The sequence below is a fragment of the Sciurus carolinensis genome, chromosome 4, assembly GCF_902686445.1.
Source record: "Sciurus carolinensis chromosome 4, mSciCar1.2, whole genome shotgun sequence".
In the NCBI taxonomy this organism is placed as follows: Eukaryota; Metazoa; Chordata; class Mammalia; order Rodentia; family Sciuridae; genus Sciurus; species Sciurus carolinensis.
Genome location: NC_062216.1, coordinates 101,273,942 through 101,292,265, shown reverse-complemented (window position 1 = coordinate 101,292,265; position 18,324 = coordinate 101,273,942). Strand labels below are relative to the sequence as shown.

General features: G+C 33.0%; 1 protein-coding gene across 1 annotated transcript in view; it reads right to left on the bottom strand.

Annotated features, from left to right (window-relative positions):
• Lrrk2 (leucine rich repeat kinase 2) overlaps nucleotides 1–18,324 on the bottom strand; it is a 137,851-nt gene that overhangs the window by 43,629 nt on the left and 75,898 nt on the right. The window contains 8 exon segments of the mRNA XM_047549523.1: nucleotides 5,202–5,290; nucleotides 6,251–6,452; nucleotides 9,447–9,665; nucleotides 11,047–11,174; nucleotides 11,605–11,834; nucleotides 14,022–14,203; nucleotides 15,308–15,494; nucleotides 17,867–17,960. Coding sequence (XP_047405479.1) covers nucleotides 5,202–5,290; nucleotides 6,251–6,452; nucleotides 9,447–9,665; nucleotides 11,047–11,174; nucleotides 11,605–11,834; nucleotides 14,022–14,203; nucleotides 15,308–15,494; nucleotides 17,867–17,960 — 1,331 coding nt within the window.

The window sequence follows — 18,324 nt, the reverse complement described above, 5'->3', positions numbered from 1 at the left end:
CTATTCAGCCTGGAAGCCCAGTGGGGAATTCCCCCTTGAAAAACATTTATTAACTTAAGAGAGTGAATTCAGATCAGAATTTATTGAAATTCTCTGAAATTATCCTTGAGATTTTCCTCGCTTCAATTAACAGATCCATCTGATACCCTATATTTGTATTGCAATCTTATCACTAATACATTCCTAGGGAAATTATCTTCCAGACTTTTATCACTACAGGCTTACAGTAGAAATCCTACTTGACATTCATATGGTAGGAGAGGTCTTCCATCTAGGAAGAGAGGCTGAGAACAGATTAGTGATTCTCTAGGTTACTACTATATTATGCTGGATTCTATGTGCAAAATCTGCAGTAAGTCTGGGGTGAAGCTTGAGAAACTGCTATTTAACAAGCCACCCAGATGATTTCAGCACAGAGACCTTTCCCTGAGCCTTGATCACTGTCATAGCAGTTATGAATCTGAATCTGATGAAGAAGAACCCAAATTCAAATCCAGGTTCTATTACAAGTTATATGACCTTGAGAAAGGATTTGATTTCTTTAAGGGACAGTTTCCTTCTCTGTAAAATGAGAAAATGCAAGTGTCTGTCTTTTAGATTGCCCTGAGAATGAAATAAGACAACACATATGAAGCTTGCCAAGTGCATATGACAGATTTTAACATACAGTAAGGCTTTTATGTGACAACTGTGTAAATATTTCAACTAATTTTATTTAGTCAAATATATTTTTAAAATAGGTCTATGCTTCATTTTTTAGTAGATTTATGTTTAAGGGATTCTTTTTTTATTAAAATTTTTTTTATTTTTACAGACCACATTGTGATTCATTGTACACAAATGGGGTACAACTTTTCATTTCTATGGTTGTACACAATGCAGATTCACACCATTCATGTAATCATTCATATACATAGGGTAATACTGTCTGTTTCATTCTACTATCTTTCCAGCCCCTACCCCCTCCCACCCCATTTTCCTCTACACCATCCAAAGTTCCTTCGTTCTTCTTTTCCCCCTACCCTGCTACCCTGCCTCGTTAAATATCATCATCCACTTATCAGAGAAAACATTAGGCCTTTGTTTTGGGGGGCTTGGTCTATTTCACTTAGCATGATATTCTCCAACTTCATCCATTTGCCAGCAAATGCCATAATTTTATTCTTCTTTATGGTTGAATAATATTCCATTAAAGGACTTAAAATCAGCATACTACAGTGATGCAGCCACATCAATGTTCATAACAGCTCAATTCACAATAGCTAGATTGTGGAACCAACTGAGATGTCCTTCAATTGATAAATGAATAAGGGATTCTTAAATAGGTGAATACATTATTTTTCATTATCATGCTGTTGAGTGAAATACTAAATAGTAATCCTTAAGCCCAAGGACTTGTTTCACCCATCTCTGTATTTCTATTCTGTGTATGTAATTTTTATTGAATCAATGGATGCATGAATGATTGAACATACTGGTATCTAATATTGATCTACAATGGGCCACTGCATAGTAGAAACTGTAGCTTAGACTTTTCCCATGCTGCTACTTTATGCAGTACCAGACTGCCCTTATAATTTAGGCAGTGAGGAAAATTATTTAACCATTTTAATGTTTTTTTAAGTGTCCAGACCCTCTCTGGAAATCTTCTATATCCAAACATACATCACATTTTCTTTGTGGCACTTAGTACCTACAACATGTTATATGCTCGCTCATTGTTTTCTCTCATTTGAATGTAGTCCTATGCATGAACAATTTTGTTAGTGCTATAATCCCAGCACCAAAATAATATCTGGAACATGGTAAGTATTGACTAAGTATTGTTGAATGAGTGAATTTTGAGCAAATGTGATTTGGAGCACTTTATCCTATGGTTAGTTTTATCAGCACTGAAGTCAAATACCTGGTTTGAAATCCTAACTCTGTTCATCAATTTCTTTATCTCAACTTGGGCACTAATAGCACCATTTAAAGAGCTGTAATGACAATTAAATCAAGTCATCTTTGTAAAACACTGAGCACCCCCCCCCCTCATATGTTAGCCTTTTTAATCTACTTATTTTACTTAGACAAATACATTTTTATGTAAGAGCAAGTTTTTATTGACAATTTTTTAAAGGGCTAGTACTTGATTTTCCTAGTAGATCTATAGTGTTACCAATATTTGTACTTGATTCTTTCAAAGATTAACAACAATGATTTTTTCTTTCCTTATTCATGTGCTACTCAACCCATCAAGAAATGCAGCCCATTTCCCCTCCCCTTGAATCTGGGCTTGTGGTTGCTCTGGCCACTAGAATGTAGCAGAATTGATGTTTTGCCACTTCTGAGCCTAGCTTAACAGGACTAGTGACTTCTGCTTCATTTCTCTTGATAACCTGCTACCAGGTACCCTGTCTAACTCCCCTATGATTTTCACTCCATAAGGAAGCCCAACCCACCCATGGAGAGGCCTCATGGAAGAGCAACAGTACCCACTAAGCCTCAGTGTAGCCTTCTCAGACTTTCCAGCCTCACTCAACACATAAAGCCAAGTGAAATGACCATACCAACAACACATGGAGCAGGACCACTTAGCTGAACCCAGCTGAACCACAGAAGACTGAGAAATAATATGTTCTTGGTGTTTCAAGCCTCCAAATTTGAGGTGGCTTATTACATGGTAATAAAATCTAAAACACTGTCTTAATTTTATCACCTTTAAAAGTCCCCCTATTCTTCCTTCAACCTACTAACTACTGTGGTTACCTATTAATTTATGCCATTATTCAAGGAAAGAAACATTTCCAAATTTTTTCTATATTTTTCCCACATACTGTTATCAAGATTAAATTTCCCGTAGATGCTTGTTAATGCTCCACCTGATTCTTTAATAGGTCTCTTTCATATCTTTTATCATACAGTCAAATGAGTTTTGCAAACTTCTCCCTGCCTTGACAGAACCTTCTTTAATAAGTTTAGTGACCTAACAGTTCAGGGCACAGAGAGGGTAGGTGGGCTTATTAGAGCTTCTGCACCATGAAATTATTCCTGCCCTTGTCTTGATGATTCATGGAGGTGAACAGCCCTATTTATTTCTGCAGATGGGTGTCAGACAAGATGCTCTTGCTTTCATGTGGTTATTTATAGTTTTCCTTCCCTTTAAATCTAAGTAAAGTGACATTATATTTCAATTTATCAGCATAAATAAAAATGATGGTATTTACTTTTTAAGTTAATAACAAATTTAAATTATCATTTTACTGACATTTTAAATATATCTTTCAAAATAACTTTGAACTGTTTGAATTCTTGATTTAATTTTCACTTAGGTGAGCATGTTACTATAACGTGTTAATTCAGGGAACTTTCACAGATTTTTTACTTAATTACTCTACAGAATATTCAGGAATTTTATTGTGCTCATAGTAGAAGTCTGCTTTTGTTTTAGAAAGGATGACTCTGAAACAAACCTCTTCCTTATTCTACTGTAGAAAATATATTTACCCTAATATCTACAGATGTGCAATTTCTAATATTCCACAGTCACATGGAAACATATCACTTTTGGGGGCAGCTTTAGCCTTTTCCTGCCTGTGTAAACATTCTGACAGCTATGGTGTGCTGCCTACAAAAATATCTGGAGGGTATGTTTAAAATTCCCTTTGCCTGAACAAGATGCATCTACCTACGTATATTTTTTATTTTACTCCATACATGACACCCTTTCCAAAACTACATGAGTCCATCTTTGCAGTTTTAAAGATGTTTTTTTCATTTCCTAACATAATATGCCTTGTTATACAACTACATTAAATATGAAATTAGCTAATATTTACTGTTCACACTGAACTAGAAAGGCAATACAGAAAAAACTATTGTTATTATCCTCATTTTACAAATAAACAAGGGCTTAAAATGCTAAGAAATGTTAGAATCTAGTATTTAGAAGAGATTTCAATACAGGTCAAGCTGACTCTAGAGCATGTGCCCTTGGTCACATTACTGGTTCTGTCATCATATAATAGATGAGTAATCACACTTGCCATGGCACATGTACAGAAGGATGAAAATCTAACTTCAAAATACATGCCAAAATAGTAAAAACTGGCACATTACAATTAGATGCCAATTACAATAATGTTTCAATACACTCTCAAGTTCCATGGTACAGGAATTAGCCTCAACTGACTTCCTTCTTCAAAATACCTTCCTTTTTATCCTTAGATGGAATTTTGGAGCTAGTAATCAAGATTACTTGAGGGAACTTAATTAGCATTATGGTTTAATTGGAAGAGATATTTCTAATAAAAAAATATAAATTATTTTAGGAACTCAGCAAGCCACTGGCAAAACTATAAATTTTGCTAATAAACAAAATAATTGCCAATGTATGCTCCCTGAGCTCACTATAGTTTATGATTAAGCTACATGCAATGGTTCTCAGCTGCAGGTATTTTGCACCCCGAGAACTCTATTTAGCTATGTCCAGATTCATTTTTAGTTGTCATAACTGGGAGGGTACATCTAGCATCCAGAAAGTACAGACCTAAAATGCTGTTATCATCCTACAATGTGCAATAAGGAAGTATATCAGATAGGCTGGGAAACTCTGAGCTTGTGAGTTCTACTCGAGTGATTTTTCTATGGTAAAAGTATAAAGAAGGATTATTATAACTAATATAAAATCATTGGTAATGAGTTATAAGTGGAAGGAGAACTTATTTTCTATATGGAGTACAAATGGAGAAAAGACAGTCGTAATCACCACCATCCAAAGTTTTCAAACACATATAGAGCTTGGACCATGCACTTAAGAGTGAAAACTCTCCTCTATGTTATCAAAGTAGAGGTTTCACAGGCCCATCAACCTAATTTCCTCATATGTGTTTGCCTCAAGGATTTTCACAAGGTTTTTATTCACTGACAAGGTGAATAGTCAAACTGAAGATATTATCAATATCTAGAAAAGTGGCAAAGAACACAACAGACAGATATTTGTGACTTGGAAACAAGGGACACCAAAGTGAACTTTAAGGTGTCTTATCCTCTTCCACAAAGCTCTTCAAACAGCCTTCTATGTGAGGTATTATGTAGTTTTCTTTATTTACAACATTCTGCCTTAACTGAACACAAATGCTATGAGGCTCAGTGCTCTGGGTGCTGTTTGACTTTTCGATCTCGGCAAAGTCAATATCCCCAAAATGTAAGACACCAACCTGGGCCATGACTTTACAAAGCCACTTGGGTTCCACAAAATATAAGTCACTTAACTGCAGTGCTGGATCTTGAAAATGAAGAAGGACTCCTGTGGTAAAAATTCATCAGTGAAACATAGAATCTAGAACATACAAATACTGAGGAGTTGTAGAGAGAGTCTAGTCCTGTCAACTGGGACTAGAGCCTAGGTATACTATTCCCAAACTCTAAAGTTCCAATACTCTAAAGAAGTATTTTTGAAATATATAAATTGACCATATGTAAGCAAATTTCAGATAAATGCATTGAAGGGCATATACTTGTAACAAAAATCCATAATTTTCTTTTTCACTTTCTAATCTTAATTTCAATACAGATAAACAACACAACTTATTTCAGTCTATCTGATTAAATAACAATGGGAATAGGGAACAGATTACAATCAACATAAAGATATTTTTCATATTACAGAATAGAGGGATCCAAAACAGTTTCTCAGACACTTACTCGAGATTTACAAATCAACTCCCACATTTTAGCAAGGTAATTCTGGTCAAGGACACAATTGTGCTGGGGTTGGTTTGAGAGTTTTTACTATGAGATCAATGAGTGATAAAACAGCAATATCTGCCAATCAGGATCAGAATGATCTCAGACAGTCGTCAACTCTAAATTGCCCAGGTAAACCAAGCAGTAAAAGGTATCCTATACAGTATAAAAATAACTATCACATCCACTAAATTCATTTGACTCTATGAAAGGATATAGTTAAGTTCAGGGTTCAATATCACCTGAACAGCAAAGCCACACTCACATGGATTCAGGAAACCATATTTTAACTCCTACTCAAGAGTTCCTAGATGATTATAAAATTTATTTTTTATGACATGATATATGATTCAACATCTATCCACATGATGATCCTCCAAAAATCGGTGGCCTATTTAAGAATTTTGTAGACATTCTCTTAAATTGTGAATATAGTCTATATAAGGTTCAGACATATTTTTTATAAATTACAATGACCATGACTTGAAAAAAGAAACATGAAACAAACAAACACACAAACCTGATTCATTTAGGAAGTGAACTGCATGAGGAAGCTCATTTTCATCTAACTGCAGCTGATTTTCTTTCACTAGTTGTAATAATCGTTTCCGGTCAATCACAGGAAATTCAACTGGCACATTTTTACGCTCCGATAAAATGATTTTCTCAAGTTCTACGTAGCAGTCTGGAATTAGCTGCCCAACGACAGGCTGATCTCGAATCTATAAAATTACAAATGACAAGCTGTAAAAACTCATTTTATTTTGTATTTGTCAGATGGTTGGTAAATTCAGTGCTAATAGTTTTTATAGAAATATGATAGATACATCATTCAGAAATATATTTGTGAATAAAATTGAAATAAAATGTAAATCTAAATTATAACAAATAGAAGCTGAAATTGAAATAAGAAAATTATGGACATGGAGGTTCATTTGGAAAGAACTATCAAATATATTTTATTTGCAATTTTATTTTTATTTTTATTCGCTCTTTGCATGGAAATATTTATCGAGTCATCCAGAAATTTTCTGGCAAAAAACAAGATAAATTGCTAGCCATGACAGAAGGATTTTCTACTTTCTAAAGCATTAGGCTTATATGAAACAAACATGTTAGCATAAGACATCAGTAATTATTACAAGTACTTTTTATTAGATAAAACACTCACACCCCAGAGGTAAAATGCTATATTTTATGCTTATTATTTAGAAAGTGTTATATTGGCAAATTGCAAATATCAATAGTTAAACCTGGAGACATAAAATCTTCTCACCCAAGCTATGCTTTCTCATGGAACCTTGAACTTGGGAAAATAAGAAATCATATAAACATTGATGATTCTGCCTCTAATCACTGCTTAATAGTTAAGAAATAGATAAAGTAAGTTTTTAAAATAGTTGTCCTAAGATATAGTATCTTATAGTGCTTCTATAATAAATATATTTTCCAAATCTTTTTCCTTGAAAAACTAATTTTAAATACAAATGCAATTCTCTTAATAGTAACTGAAATGTCTCCAATAACCACCAGATGGCAAACTCTCCCCATTTCTGGATCCCTGATAATTTTTATACATATTTTTAAGTTGACAATAGCTACCATAATTTCTAATTAAAGTCTTAAGAAAACTTATTACAAATAAAAATTGGGTATTATTCGGCATATGTAAACACAAAAATTTAACTTGTTATTTTCCTACTTGTAACTAGAGTGTTAAAGAACCTAATTTAGAGGCTGTGGTTGTAGTTCAGTGGTTGAGCCTTGCCTAAGCATGTGTGAGGCACTAGGTTCAATCCTCAGCACCCCATAAAAATAAATAAAGGCATAAAAAAAACCCACAAAAACATTTAAAAAACAAAAGAACTAGATTTACAGCACCCATGACCACTGGCTTCCATGTTCATCAGCAAATGATCTTTAAAAAAACTGTTTTCATGCATCCTTTGTCCCAGGAAATGAAATAGAATTCTACTAGCCTCCACTTTCAATACTTCTTTCTTTTTATTATTTTGAAATTAAGATGAAATAGAACTTCTATTTGTTTGAAGTTATGTTTTAACCCAAGGAAGAAATAAAGATTTCACAGAAAGCAGAACAGGTTGAATTTTACTGTGCTGGGTCACAGGGCCAGGACATTCCCCAAGGTATTTGTTTTCTTCCTTATATATAGTCATCTTTAAAGTTCATTCATAAGTGCCAGAAGAAAATTGGCCTTATTGCATTATCTTACTATTAGCCCAAAAGCAGTATTAATCCAGTTTAATGAACAAAACACCTTGCCTATAGACTTTGCTTCAACTAAATTCAGGCTTTTCCAAAAAAAAAAAAAAAAAAAGCAACCTCCAAAAACAGGTCTTCTAAAATTCAATAAATGTTTTAGCAGCAATGATAAAAGGAAAATCATTAAAATATCTGAAGTAACAGCAAAGTTCTTCAATGACCAGGGTTTTTGTTTGATTGTTTGTTTGTTTTAAAAGTGTACTAGTCTCAAATCCTATGTCACACAGAGAGTAGAAAAATCTTCAAAGACAAAATACATTATTTTTACATTAAATACCACTACTAATCCACCATCAGTAAAATCTTTTAGTAACTGTAATACACATGTATTGAAAGATACAAGCATACAAATTCTCTCCCTGGGAACCACAAACGCCAATACATTTATAAATGGATCATTAGGTTTTGAACTGGAGCTCAACCTGTGGAAATGAAATAGAATCAAGCTAAAGGGCCAACACAGAGTAATAACCAGGGCAACCACATAATTTATCATCCAAACTGGAATGCTTTTGAGAAAGTACTGGGACACTATTAATAATTATGCTGGGACTGCCCAGGCCAAACAGGAGTCTGGCTAAAAGCCATGATCTCAATCATTAGTGCTAATGAGCTAACCCAACTTAGTCCAAATGAAATTCCTCATCACTTGTCATGTTAAACTATCCAGTGTTTTTCAGTACAGTCTATACCATGTTCCTCTTAGGACCCCAGGAAGATTTCTTTCTCGTGCAAGTATTTAAAAAGAGTATTCTCCCTGGTGACAATTTATATTTTATGAACATTTGACTTACTGGAAGAGAACTTTGGGAATTTTAAAAAGTCCTAAAATAAATAAACATAGTTTGTATGAACTAAGTAATCATTTAGATGCTGCTTAAAAACAAATTAATGGTCTTGACCTGTAAATGAAAGAGTTGTCTCAAAATACTGAGGGGAAAAAACTGGAATGGGAATCACAAAGACCAGAAACATGAAGGAGCCACTAGGAAGATAAAGATGTGCATAAAGTGGAAACGCCAAATGAAAGGAACAGACAGAGAAACAAGAGCCAATACAAGGTTGATGATCTCAAGACCCCAAATTAATTTGATCCTTCTGATTAAATTAACACTATTGGAAGTTGGGAGAGAAAGGGAATCAGATGCACTCTCTCAGTAATATTTTCCTAATGTCCCAGAATCATCCTCTGAGTTTCTGTCAGGATCCTATAATTACTTTTTATTTCTATTTCTATGAATGACAAATGAGGTATGGTATAAATAAGTAATTATAAAGTTGAAAGTAATAATTCTAAGGGTTCTGAATAAACCCACAGTTTTAAGATAATTGTTCTCTTCTCAAGACTTCTGACATTTCTAGGGAGTTGCATAACATGAGAATTAATAAATTATATTTATCTACCAGCCTGCAGTAGGCATAGGCCATATTACCTTGAAATTAAGACTCTCATTTATGATGGTTTTCCGAAGTTTTGCCAAAGCATCAGACTCTTCAGTGGCATTCACGAAGTGGTAATCTCGTATTGCAGGGAAACCTCGCTTATTCAAGAGCTCCTTAGTGATTTTGCTTATGCAGGCTTTGCGCTGTTTCTCATCAGAAACATCCAAATGCGTGCCAACAAGAATCACAGGGGATGAAGAAGCCCGAGCCTGTAGGAAAAAGACAGAAAACAATCTAATGTTTGCTTTCAAATTGTTATCTGCTTACATTTCTGCTGAAATTTGCTTTGTATGAAATGCAGTTGAGTGAAAATGAAAAACTAAAAGACATTAGAAGAAAAAAATAATCATTTTTTCTTCCTGTTACAGTTTGAATATGTCCCCCAAAGTACATGTGTGGGAAACTCAATCCCCCAAGCCAGTAGTGTGGAGAGGTTGGACCCTTATGCACTGATTAGGCCATGAGGGCTCTGCCTCATCAGTGGACTTCAGCTGTCATTGCAAGAGAGTGCTCCTAATAAAAGGATGAATTTGGTTCCCTCCCCTTGCCTTCTCTCCTGCACCCTTTTGCCCTTCCACCTTATGCCAGGGAATGACACAGGAAGAAGCCCTCACAAGATGCCAACCCCTCTACCTTGGACTTCCCAGCCTCCACAACTATAAGAAATAAAGCACTGTTCTTAATAAATTACCCAGATTCAGGTAATCTGTTACAGCAACACAAAATGGACCTAGACATTTATTTAAACCTCAAAGAAAAAAAAATGTACACTTAAGAAAATTTTATAAATCATTTTATAAATCATTTTATGTCCATTTTTAATCTAATTCTTACCATTTTTCAGGTGACTATATTACAGTAGTAGTGGTGTTTTTCTTTTCTTTTTATTCCATGCTTAAAATGGGTTATTTGCTAAGTGTGCTTCTAAATAAAATAAGCATTCAATAAATCCCCAAACTATATCGAAGTAATATAACATGGTTTATATTTTCTTTTCCTTATCTGCCAATTTTATCTCCTGAATTCATTTTAAAGTCATTCAATTTGTAGTCTACAATGAAAGGAAAAAAGTCACTGAGCAAGTATTACTGCCACTATAATATTTGCCCATGTCACTCTATGTGTAAGTTAGAACAAAGTCAAGAAAAGAGAAGTTTCAAAAAATCACCCAGATTATAAAAAAGCGTGCATGCAGTCAAGCTACATGCTCAAATGCTCTGACACAGGCTTGCTAAGGACTTCACACTCACAGAAGAGCCCAGTGGAGCATCGCTCAATGAGCGTGCACTCTTTCCATTTAAAAATAATATGATGGAAAAGAGTTGAATATATTTATTTGCAAGTTTTACAGCATAAAAGGATTCAGGAGCTGATAACATTCATCAAATGGAGCACTCTGTTTCCCCCTCATGACCTCACACTGAAAATTTCCCATCTCAAAATTTAGTGCTTCTGGCTAAAAAACAAAAACAAAAACAAAAACAAACCAAGAAACTTACTTGAAGAGACTGTTTCCCAAAATACATTGCCTCATACAAAGACCAGAAAACTGGGATTATTTTCTATTTTCGAGTGATTAGAACAGATCACCTTTATGTTGAAGAGCCAGGGCTTCATGGCATCCACTTCAGCCTGCCCCTTGCTGAGGTCATAGACAGCAAGATACAATGCCCGCTGGGTCATGAAATGGGGATGAGTGCTGTAGAATTCCTCACGACCTAAATGAAGATTGGAGAGGGGTTTTATTTTAGTTAGGTTTAGTTTGTTTTTTAATCTTCCAGGTAATGGGCAAGATTTCTTTTTTAAAAAATGAGGGAGGAATAATATTATTCATTTAAAAGAGAAAAACAATGAATAGATTATATTTAGAGGGCTATAGTGGATTTTACCAGAGATGAGCAACTTCTAGGGTATGTATCGACTGCCAATCAAGCAGTTAACTTGGACAGCCCCTACTGATTCTTAGCATTTCTTTCCATATAATTCTTGGTCCTGGTGACCAGGGTAACATTAGGACAAAGAAATGACTGAAATAATTCCATAATCTACCAGTTCTTTGCTGTATTAGAACAGAAAAGTCAAGTTTTTAAATTCCTGCTATAAATAAATGATAAAAGTGAAGAAATGAATATCTAGAGAAATAAATACCTGCAAAATCCCAAACATTTAGAATGAGGTCTTTCTTCTTTTTGCCTCTTATTTGAATAGGCCAATCTTTTACGTCTATGCCAACCGTGGCTCCCTGCATTCCAAGATCTGATTTCTTGGTTTTCATCAGTTGCTGCAATAACGTGGTTTTACCACTCCCAGTGTTTCCTACAATCATAAGTTTCATTCGGTTATAGGGCACAGCCTTTTTCAACCGCTGTTGAAGAAACCTGTTATTTGAAGAAAAAATAAAATAATAAACTGCTTAATAATACACTTGGGATTTAGATGATTCTCATACATTGATATTTTGGAATAGTAGTATGCAAAAGCTTGCATAGTTCATATAACTAACAATGTATAAATTGTTAGTAATTAATGGCATATTTTTGTTAGTGATTTCAGAGTTCTTCATAATGTTTGTAGCATTACAAAATATAATCGCATCATCACTATCATCAGAAATAAGAAAATGCCAACATGTTTGCAGTACTAATTAGAATGCAAATATATTCATACACATACACACTTACGTATGTATCATTATGTGTATACATGTGTATATGTGTATGCCTGAGTAGCTGAATTTAAATAGTACCACTAAAATCTTAAATGTGTAAAGTATAAAAATTTTGCAATACCCAAATGATACAGAACAAAGGTAGAGTATATATGCATACTGTAACTGAAATTTGACAATGAGTTCATATTAGTTTTATTTTATGTGTATACATATATTCATAGATAGTATATATGATCTATATATATTCTTATATATCATGCATACATATGTATAATGTATATGAATAAAAAGCTCATATTGGTTACATTATAAATGTATATATAAACTTTACACTAACAGCATATATTAATATATTTTTATTCCTATTTATCAATAACTGAAAACAATAATGTTACAATATCAGTAAACATAACTGAAACTAGAGTGCTACATGTAAGCCAAACAAAACCACCTTTAAAATAATAGATATAAGATGTTATCAAAAATATAATGGATAGAGAAAGATATATTTAAAACTATGTTAAAATGTTGCTACAGTTTAAAATTAAATAAGTGATTTTAGAAAATATTGACTGATAAACACCAATAACTAATCTGCCCAGGATTCCCAATGATATGACCAAAGGCAACATTATTTTATCTGATGTATTAATTAAGAATTTACCACTATTTGACTATTTATCACTATTTATCACTATTTGACTAAAAAAGTCAAAAAAGCAAATGATGCTTACAATTTATAAACTCTTCCAGGTATTTTGTCTTTTCTAAAATTGTTAAATGCATTTAAAAATATTTAGTTATATGGTAGCTTGATAAAATATGGCATAATACATTAGACACTAGTTCTACTAAATGTTTAGTAAGCATGGAACTAATTCTTATGTAAGTGTCATTTCCAATTTCAGAAAGAAAAACTGAGGTAAATAACTATGCAGGGTGGTTGTGTTAGGCATAGAAGGTTACAAATGTTTTTCTTTCCAATTAAGTCAAGCTCAGGAGTGCAGAAAATCAAATCTTTTTCATAGAAACAGACAAAAAATTAAATATAAATTTAATAGAATTTAAGCAGTAGAGTATTGGTTTAGTGTAAAACACCAGCCAATTCATCAACCTTCTTGTAAATAAGGCTCTGTGTTGGGTACCAGAAATCAAATAGAGAGTGACACAAGATTGGTTGCTGCCTTGGTGGGTACTACAGTCAAATTAAGGATACACTGAGAGGTATTCATTGAGCTGAGACCTGCAAGATAACTGGAGTAGTTTTGTAGAAAAGGGAATAAAGGATGTTATAAGGAGGTAGTAATAAGACTAACAGGCGAAAAGAGAACAACAGGGAGAATAAAATCTGTTATCAAAGATGTTTTAAGTTTTTAAGTATAACGACAGTAATATTGGGGAAGTTCAAGAAGTTTCAAAAATTACCAAGGTGAATAGGTTATTTATCCTCCTAAGCAAAATCAAAATTATTAATCTCCTATCATGTCAGTAACAAAAATGCTGTCAATTGTAATAGACATGTCAACTATTTGCTATATGAAATGCAGTGTGAGTAGATATTATTCTCTGCTGTATTTCTTTAGATTATATAATAGGTAACAAGAAACCAAATACATAGTAATACCTATTTTCTGCTAGAATTCATTTCTACTGAATGGAATGATAATGAGAAGCCATTCTTTCAACATTAGCTTGGTTACAAGGAAGGAAAAGCCTTGACAGTAGCACCATAAAAATCCATCCATTAAATTAAAGGCAAATGGCACATAGAATATTAATGTTAAATAGTACTATTCATTTTTTTCTAAATTGTAATATATAGCCAACAAAATCACAGACTGAGGAAATCTGAAACAAATTTAATTTTTAAAAAAATGAAATAAAATTATCTGACCTTATGATGTCTTTGGCTTTACATCCTATATGTTTAAAATCAAAATTAAGATGCAATTCATCCAAAGGAAGATCCCATATTTTGCTTAATTTCCCCATCTCATTGGGAAAAGATCTCAGTTCCAAGTTGTAACTAACATCAAGAGATGTCAGATTTTCAAGACAGCCAATCTCAGGAGGAATCTTAATGAAATAAAAAAGGGCAAAACTTGTTGGTGGGGAGGAAGAGATGTACACTGGCAGGAAATGATATGAGATGAGATGAGGAAAACCCCAAGATTCCATCAGTGACTTGCACAACCTTTCAAGAGAGCTTGAAAATGCTCCAAAGCCTTGTCTTAAGTTTTAGAAACAAAAACATACATGTCAAGAACTTAGCCCCAATCTATGCAACTTACTTATAATTTAAAAACCCAATCTCCCTTGGGGAGATCATCTTCTCACAAGAATGAAAGTAAAGAAGTTTTTTAATAGATATCCAAATCCATTATCTGTGGCTTCCAGATTGCCTATGTTCTTTAGAAATGATGAAGAAAAATTCATTACAAATGTACATGGAATGTGTTGTTGTTAAGATACAACCAAATGTTTATACTTTAGATAGCAGCCCAATTGAAGTGTTTTTTTTTTTCCCTATTCCAAAATTTTAAGCAGTCTATATTACATTTATAATAGAAAACATTCACTTCTTGGCAAAAAATCAGGTTCTAAAAATAAAAATATTCAGTAATTCTGAATCTTTAGTATAAGACTTTTTCGTTGTTTTGTTTTCATAGGCAATAGGTTTGACTTGTTAAGAAAAAATATTTTCTGAGACACAGATACAATCAGTTTCAGATTTATAACAAAGGAAACAGATCAAAGCAAAGGAGGCCAATCTGTTTTGGTGAGAGGTAGCCAGTAGAGAAAAGCAGAAATATCAGTATGTAGTAAAGAAAATCAGTAAAAAAACACAAGTTATATATGGCTAAGTGGCACCTGGAAAAATGTACAGTATCTGAAGTTGGCTAACAGTAAAGATGTAGTAACACAAAGACACTTGTATCATTACACACATTCATAAATAATAACATATTCATGTAACTTCACACTACAGCACAAAAATTATTTTTAAAGAAAGTTAAGCAATATTATTACATTTATTTACCACAGAGTATGATCACATCTTATATCTAAAGTAAGAAAGGTCAAATAACAGATTTTAAAACAATAATTGGCAATAATGTCAATTACAAAACATACTTTAAAATTGTCAATAATATTAAACAAATAAAGAAGATTTCTTACCTCTTTCAGTTTATTATGAGAAAGATGTAGTTTCTCTACTCTAGACCATGTGTATGCTTTCTCACTCAAGTCCAAGATGCTGATCTGATTATAGCTAAATAAGAGTTCCCTTAAGTTCAAAGATTTCCAGTGTGCAGGACCTGGCAGATATTCAATATCATTGCTGCTCATATCTAAGGACCGCAAGCTAAAACAATACAATGTTCAGATGAAAACCAACTGAAGATTTCCGAAGTACATGGAATAACATTACAAGTAATTTTGACCGAACTGAGTATAAGGAGTAAGTTTAAAACTAACATTATTTACACATAAACACTTATGTGAATTTGTATATACATATAGGTATACGTGGGTTGGAAAACAGGCATGAATCAGTGGGAAGGAAACTGAAACAAGTAAGAACCATTAAAAATTGATTCAGTTGCACAGTAGGGTGACTATAGATAACAATAGTGTACTATATATTTTTTGGAAAAAAAGCTATAAGAAAGGAGTTTGAATACTTTCACCATAAAGAAATAATCATTTGAGGACATAGATATATTTACCTGATTTGAACATTAAACAATGTATACACTTATTAAAACATCACATTGTACACTATGTGTGTGTGTGTGTGTGTGTGTGTGTGTGTGTGTGTGTAATAGCTAAAGGTTTTTTTAAAAGAAAAAAATCGAAGTTGAATTTTCCTGCTTCAGGTACATAAACACGTCAATCTTGGAATGAGGAAAAGTCCCTGCGTTTTACAAATGTAAAGGTACCTGAGAAACCACATTTAACAAACTTAAAAAATGGCTATTAAACTTTCCAACTCTTAGACAAAGTTTACAAATGTGAAGCCTCTACTTATCATTTATATGGGACAGTTTTCACTCATTACTGAGTGGATTATTCCCAGGTTGAGTACTAGAATCAATTACCATTGTATGTGGGCACAGCCTCTTATCAGCTTGTGTCAGTGTGGTAATAATCACAGCTCTTGGCTTGGTGCTTGGCATGTAATTGGCCCTCCATGCAAAATGAATGCTTTCATGATGGAATGAAAACATTCCTATAGAAGGTTTGCAGAAAATAGCAAAAAAAAAAAAAAAAAAACAAGTCACACATGAGTGTGTGAGTGTAGGAAGAATAGAGAATCAAAGATTGTAGTATATTTGACTATGCTAAAGACTATCTGGACTTTTATAACTATATACTGACTCCTTTCCCTCAGCATATTTGAAGCTTAAAGAATTAATTCTAAGCTCACAGAGCAGTGCCGCCTACTAGACAAAAGTTTAGGACTGCACAGTAACATCTGTGCTCTTATTTTAAAATGTTACTAGAATTTGCCCTAATCATCTTATTAAAATGCATGGAAAACAAGAAAAGGAATTTGACATTAGAGATGAAACTTTTGTGTCTGGCAAGCAATGCAATTTGGACAAAGCTGAGAATCACTGGGTTTTCCTGAAGCACTACCTCTGTAGCCTTAGCCAGAACTTGAACTGGCCAAGTGCATGTACATTTGCAAAACAGAAGAAATGTATCAATTTGATGAAAACCCAAGCCTGAGGATGGTACCTAAGGAATAGGGTAATCAGGGACTGGATAATAGTTTTAGTTTCCTGGGAGGAAATATTCTTTATGGCATGTTATCTTCTAGCCAAATATCATAAATATTTGACTTTTAAACACATTTTTAGGAATATATTGTATTTAATTACATAGGATCACTTCTATTCAATATGTGCTCCTACATCAGAGTAGAGAGTCTAAAGTTGAAACAACCACTGTTTAAAAACTGTGACTTTGGGAAAGTACTTCATCTCTCTAATGAGATTATAAAGTAGGGATAATAACAGTAGCAATCTTATGGGATTATTAGGAAGATTAAACACAAGCCCACTGTAGAGCAGTTAGAATAGGGTCTGACACAGTCTAAATCTAAATTTAAGTTAATTATTTCATGTTTGTCAGACACTTTCTATGGCTAGATCATAAGAAGGATAATTTACCTATGTATGTATATATGTATATATTTACATACATATATATTTGGTTTATGATGTGTGAGACAAGAGTATTTAAAATGACAACACACTTGAAACGTAATCAATGCCTGAATCCGTAGTTAACAGGAAGTTTTCATTTCCAATGAACAAATCCCCCTCAAACCTAGACTAAACAAATTATCCTAAACTTCACCAAAATGTTACTCAAACATAATCTAGGTATCATTTCAAAATTAATAGTATTTTGGCAACATATCAACCTCTGAAAGCAATTTAAACTTTGAAAGTTAAAGTGATGGTTAGCCTAATCTCATTTGAATACAATAATGCAGCAACTAATTAAGCAATTTTAAATTGTTTCTATAAAATAGTCCAATAAATTAATATAAAATTTAAAGACTTGGATATTTTGTCTAGTGAAAATCAAACATTTACCATATAAAAACCTGAAACCAAGTAGGTTTAAAAGTGAATTAAATTCATATGCCTAAATCAAAACCATGTTTCTAAAGGTTCTGCTCTAGCTCATGTGGTTTTAAAATTAAAATAACAATAAACTTACTGTGGTAGGTTTAAAATTGCATCTGGAATACATGTAAATTTGTTTTGAGATAATTTTAAGCTTGTTATAGAAGAAGGCAAGAAAGGCATAGCAGCTAAAAAAAAATGAGATAATGAATATTTTAGTCATTTAACCATATTCCTATAAAATTCAGTAAGAACAGCTATGGATGACATAATCTAGGTATAATTTCAAAATTAATAGTTTCTGCTTTACACCAACAGTACTAAAGCATCTACTTTATAAAGTAAGGTAGTATCCTTAACATTTATACCAAACAATAAAACAATACACCATACTGATCAGAATTTTTAGACTAAAAGTTTTTAAACAGCTGTATAAATATAAACTCACGTATGCCACAATTGTAAGGTAAAAAATATTAGATATTCATTTCGAACTGAGATCTTACTATATCAAAATAGTATAGAGTAATTCAAATTACTCTGTAGTAACTA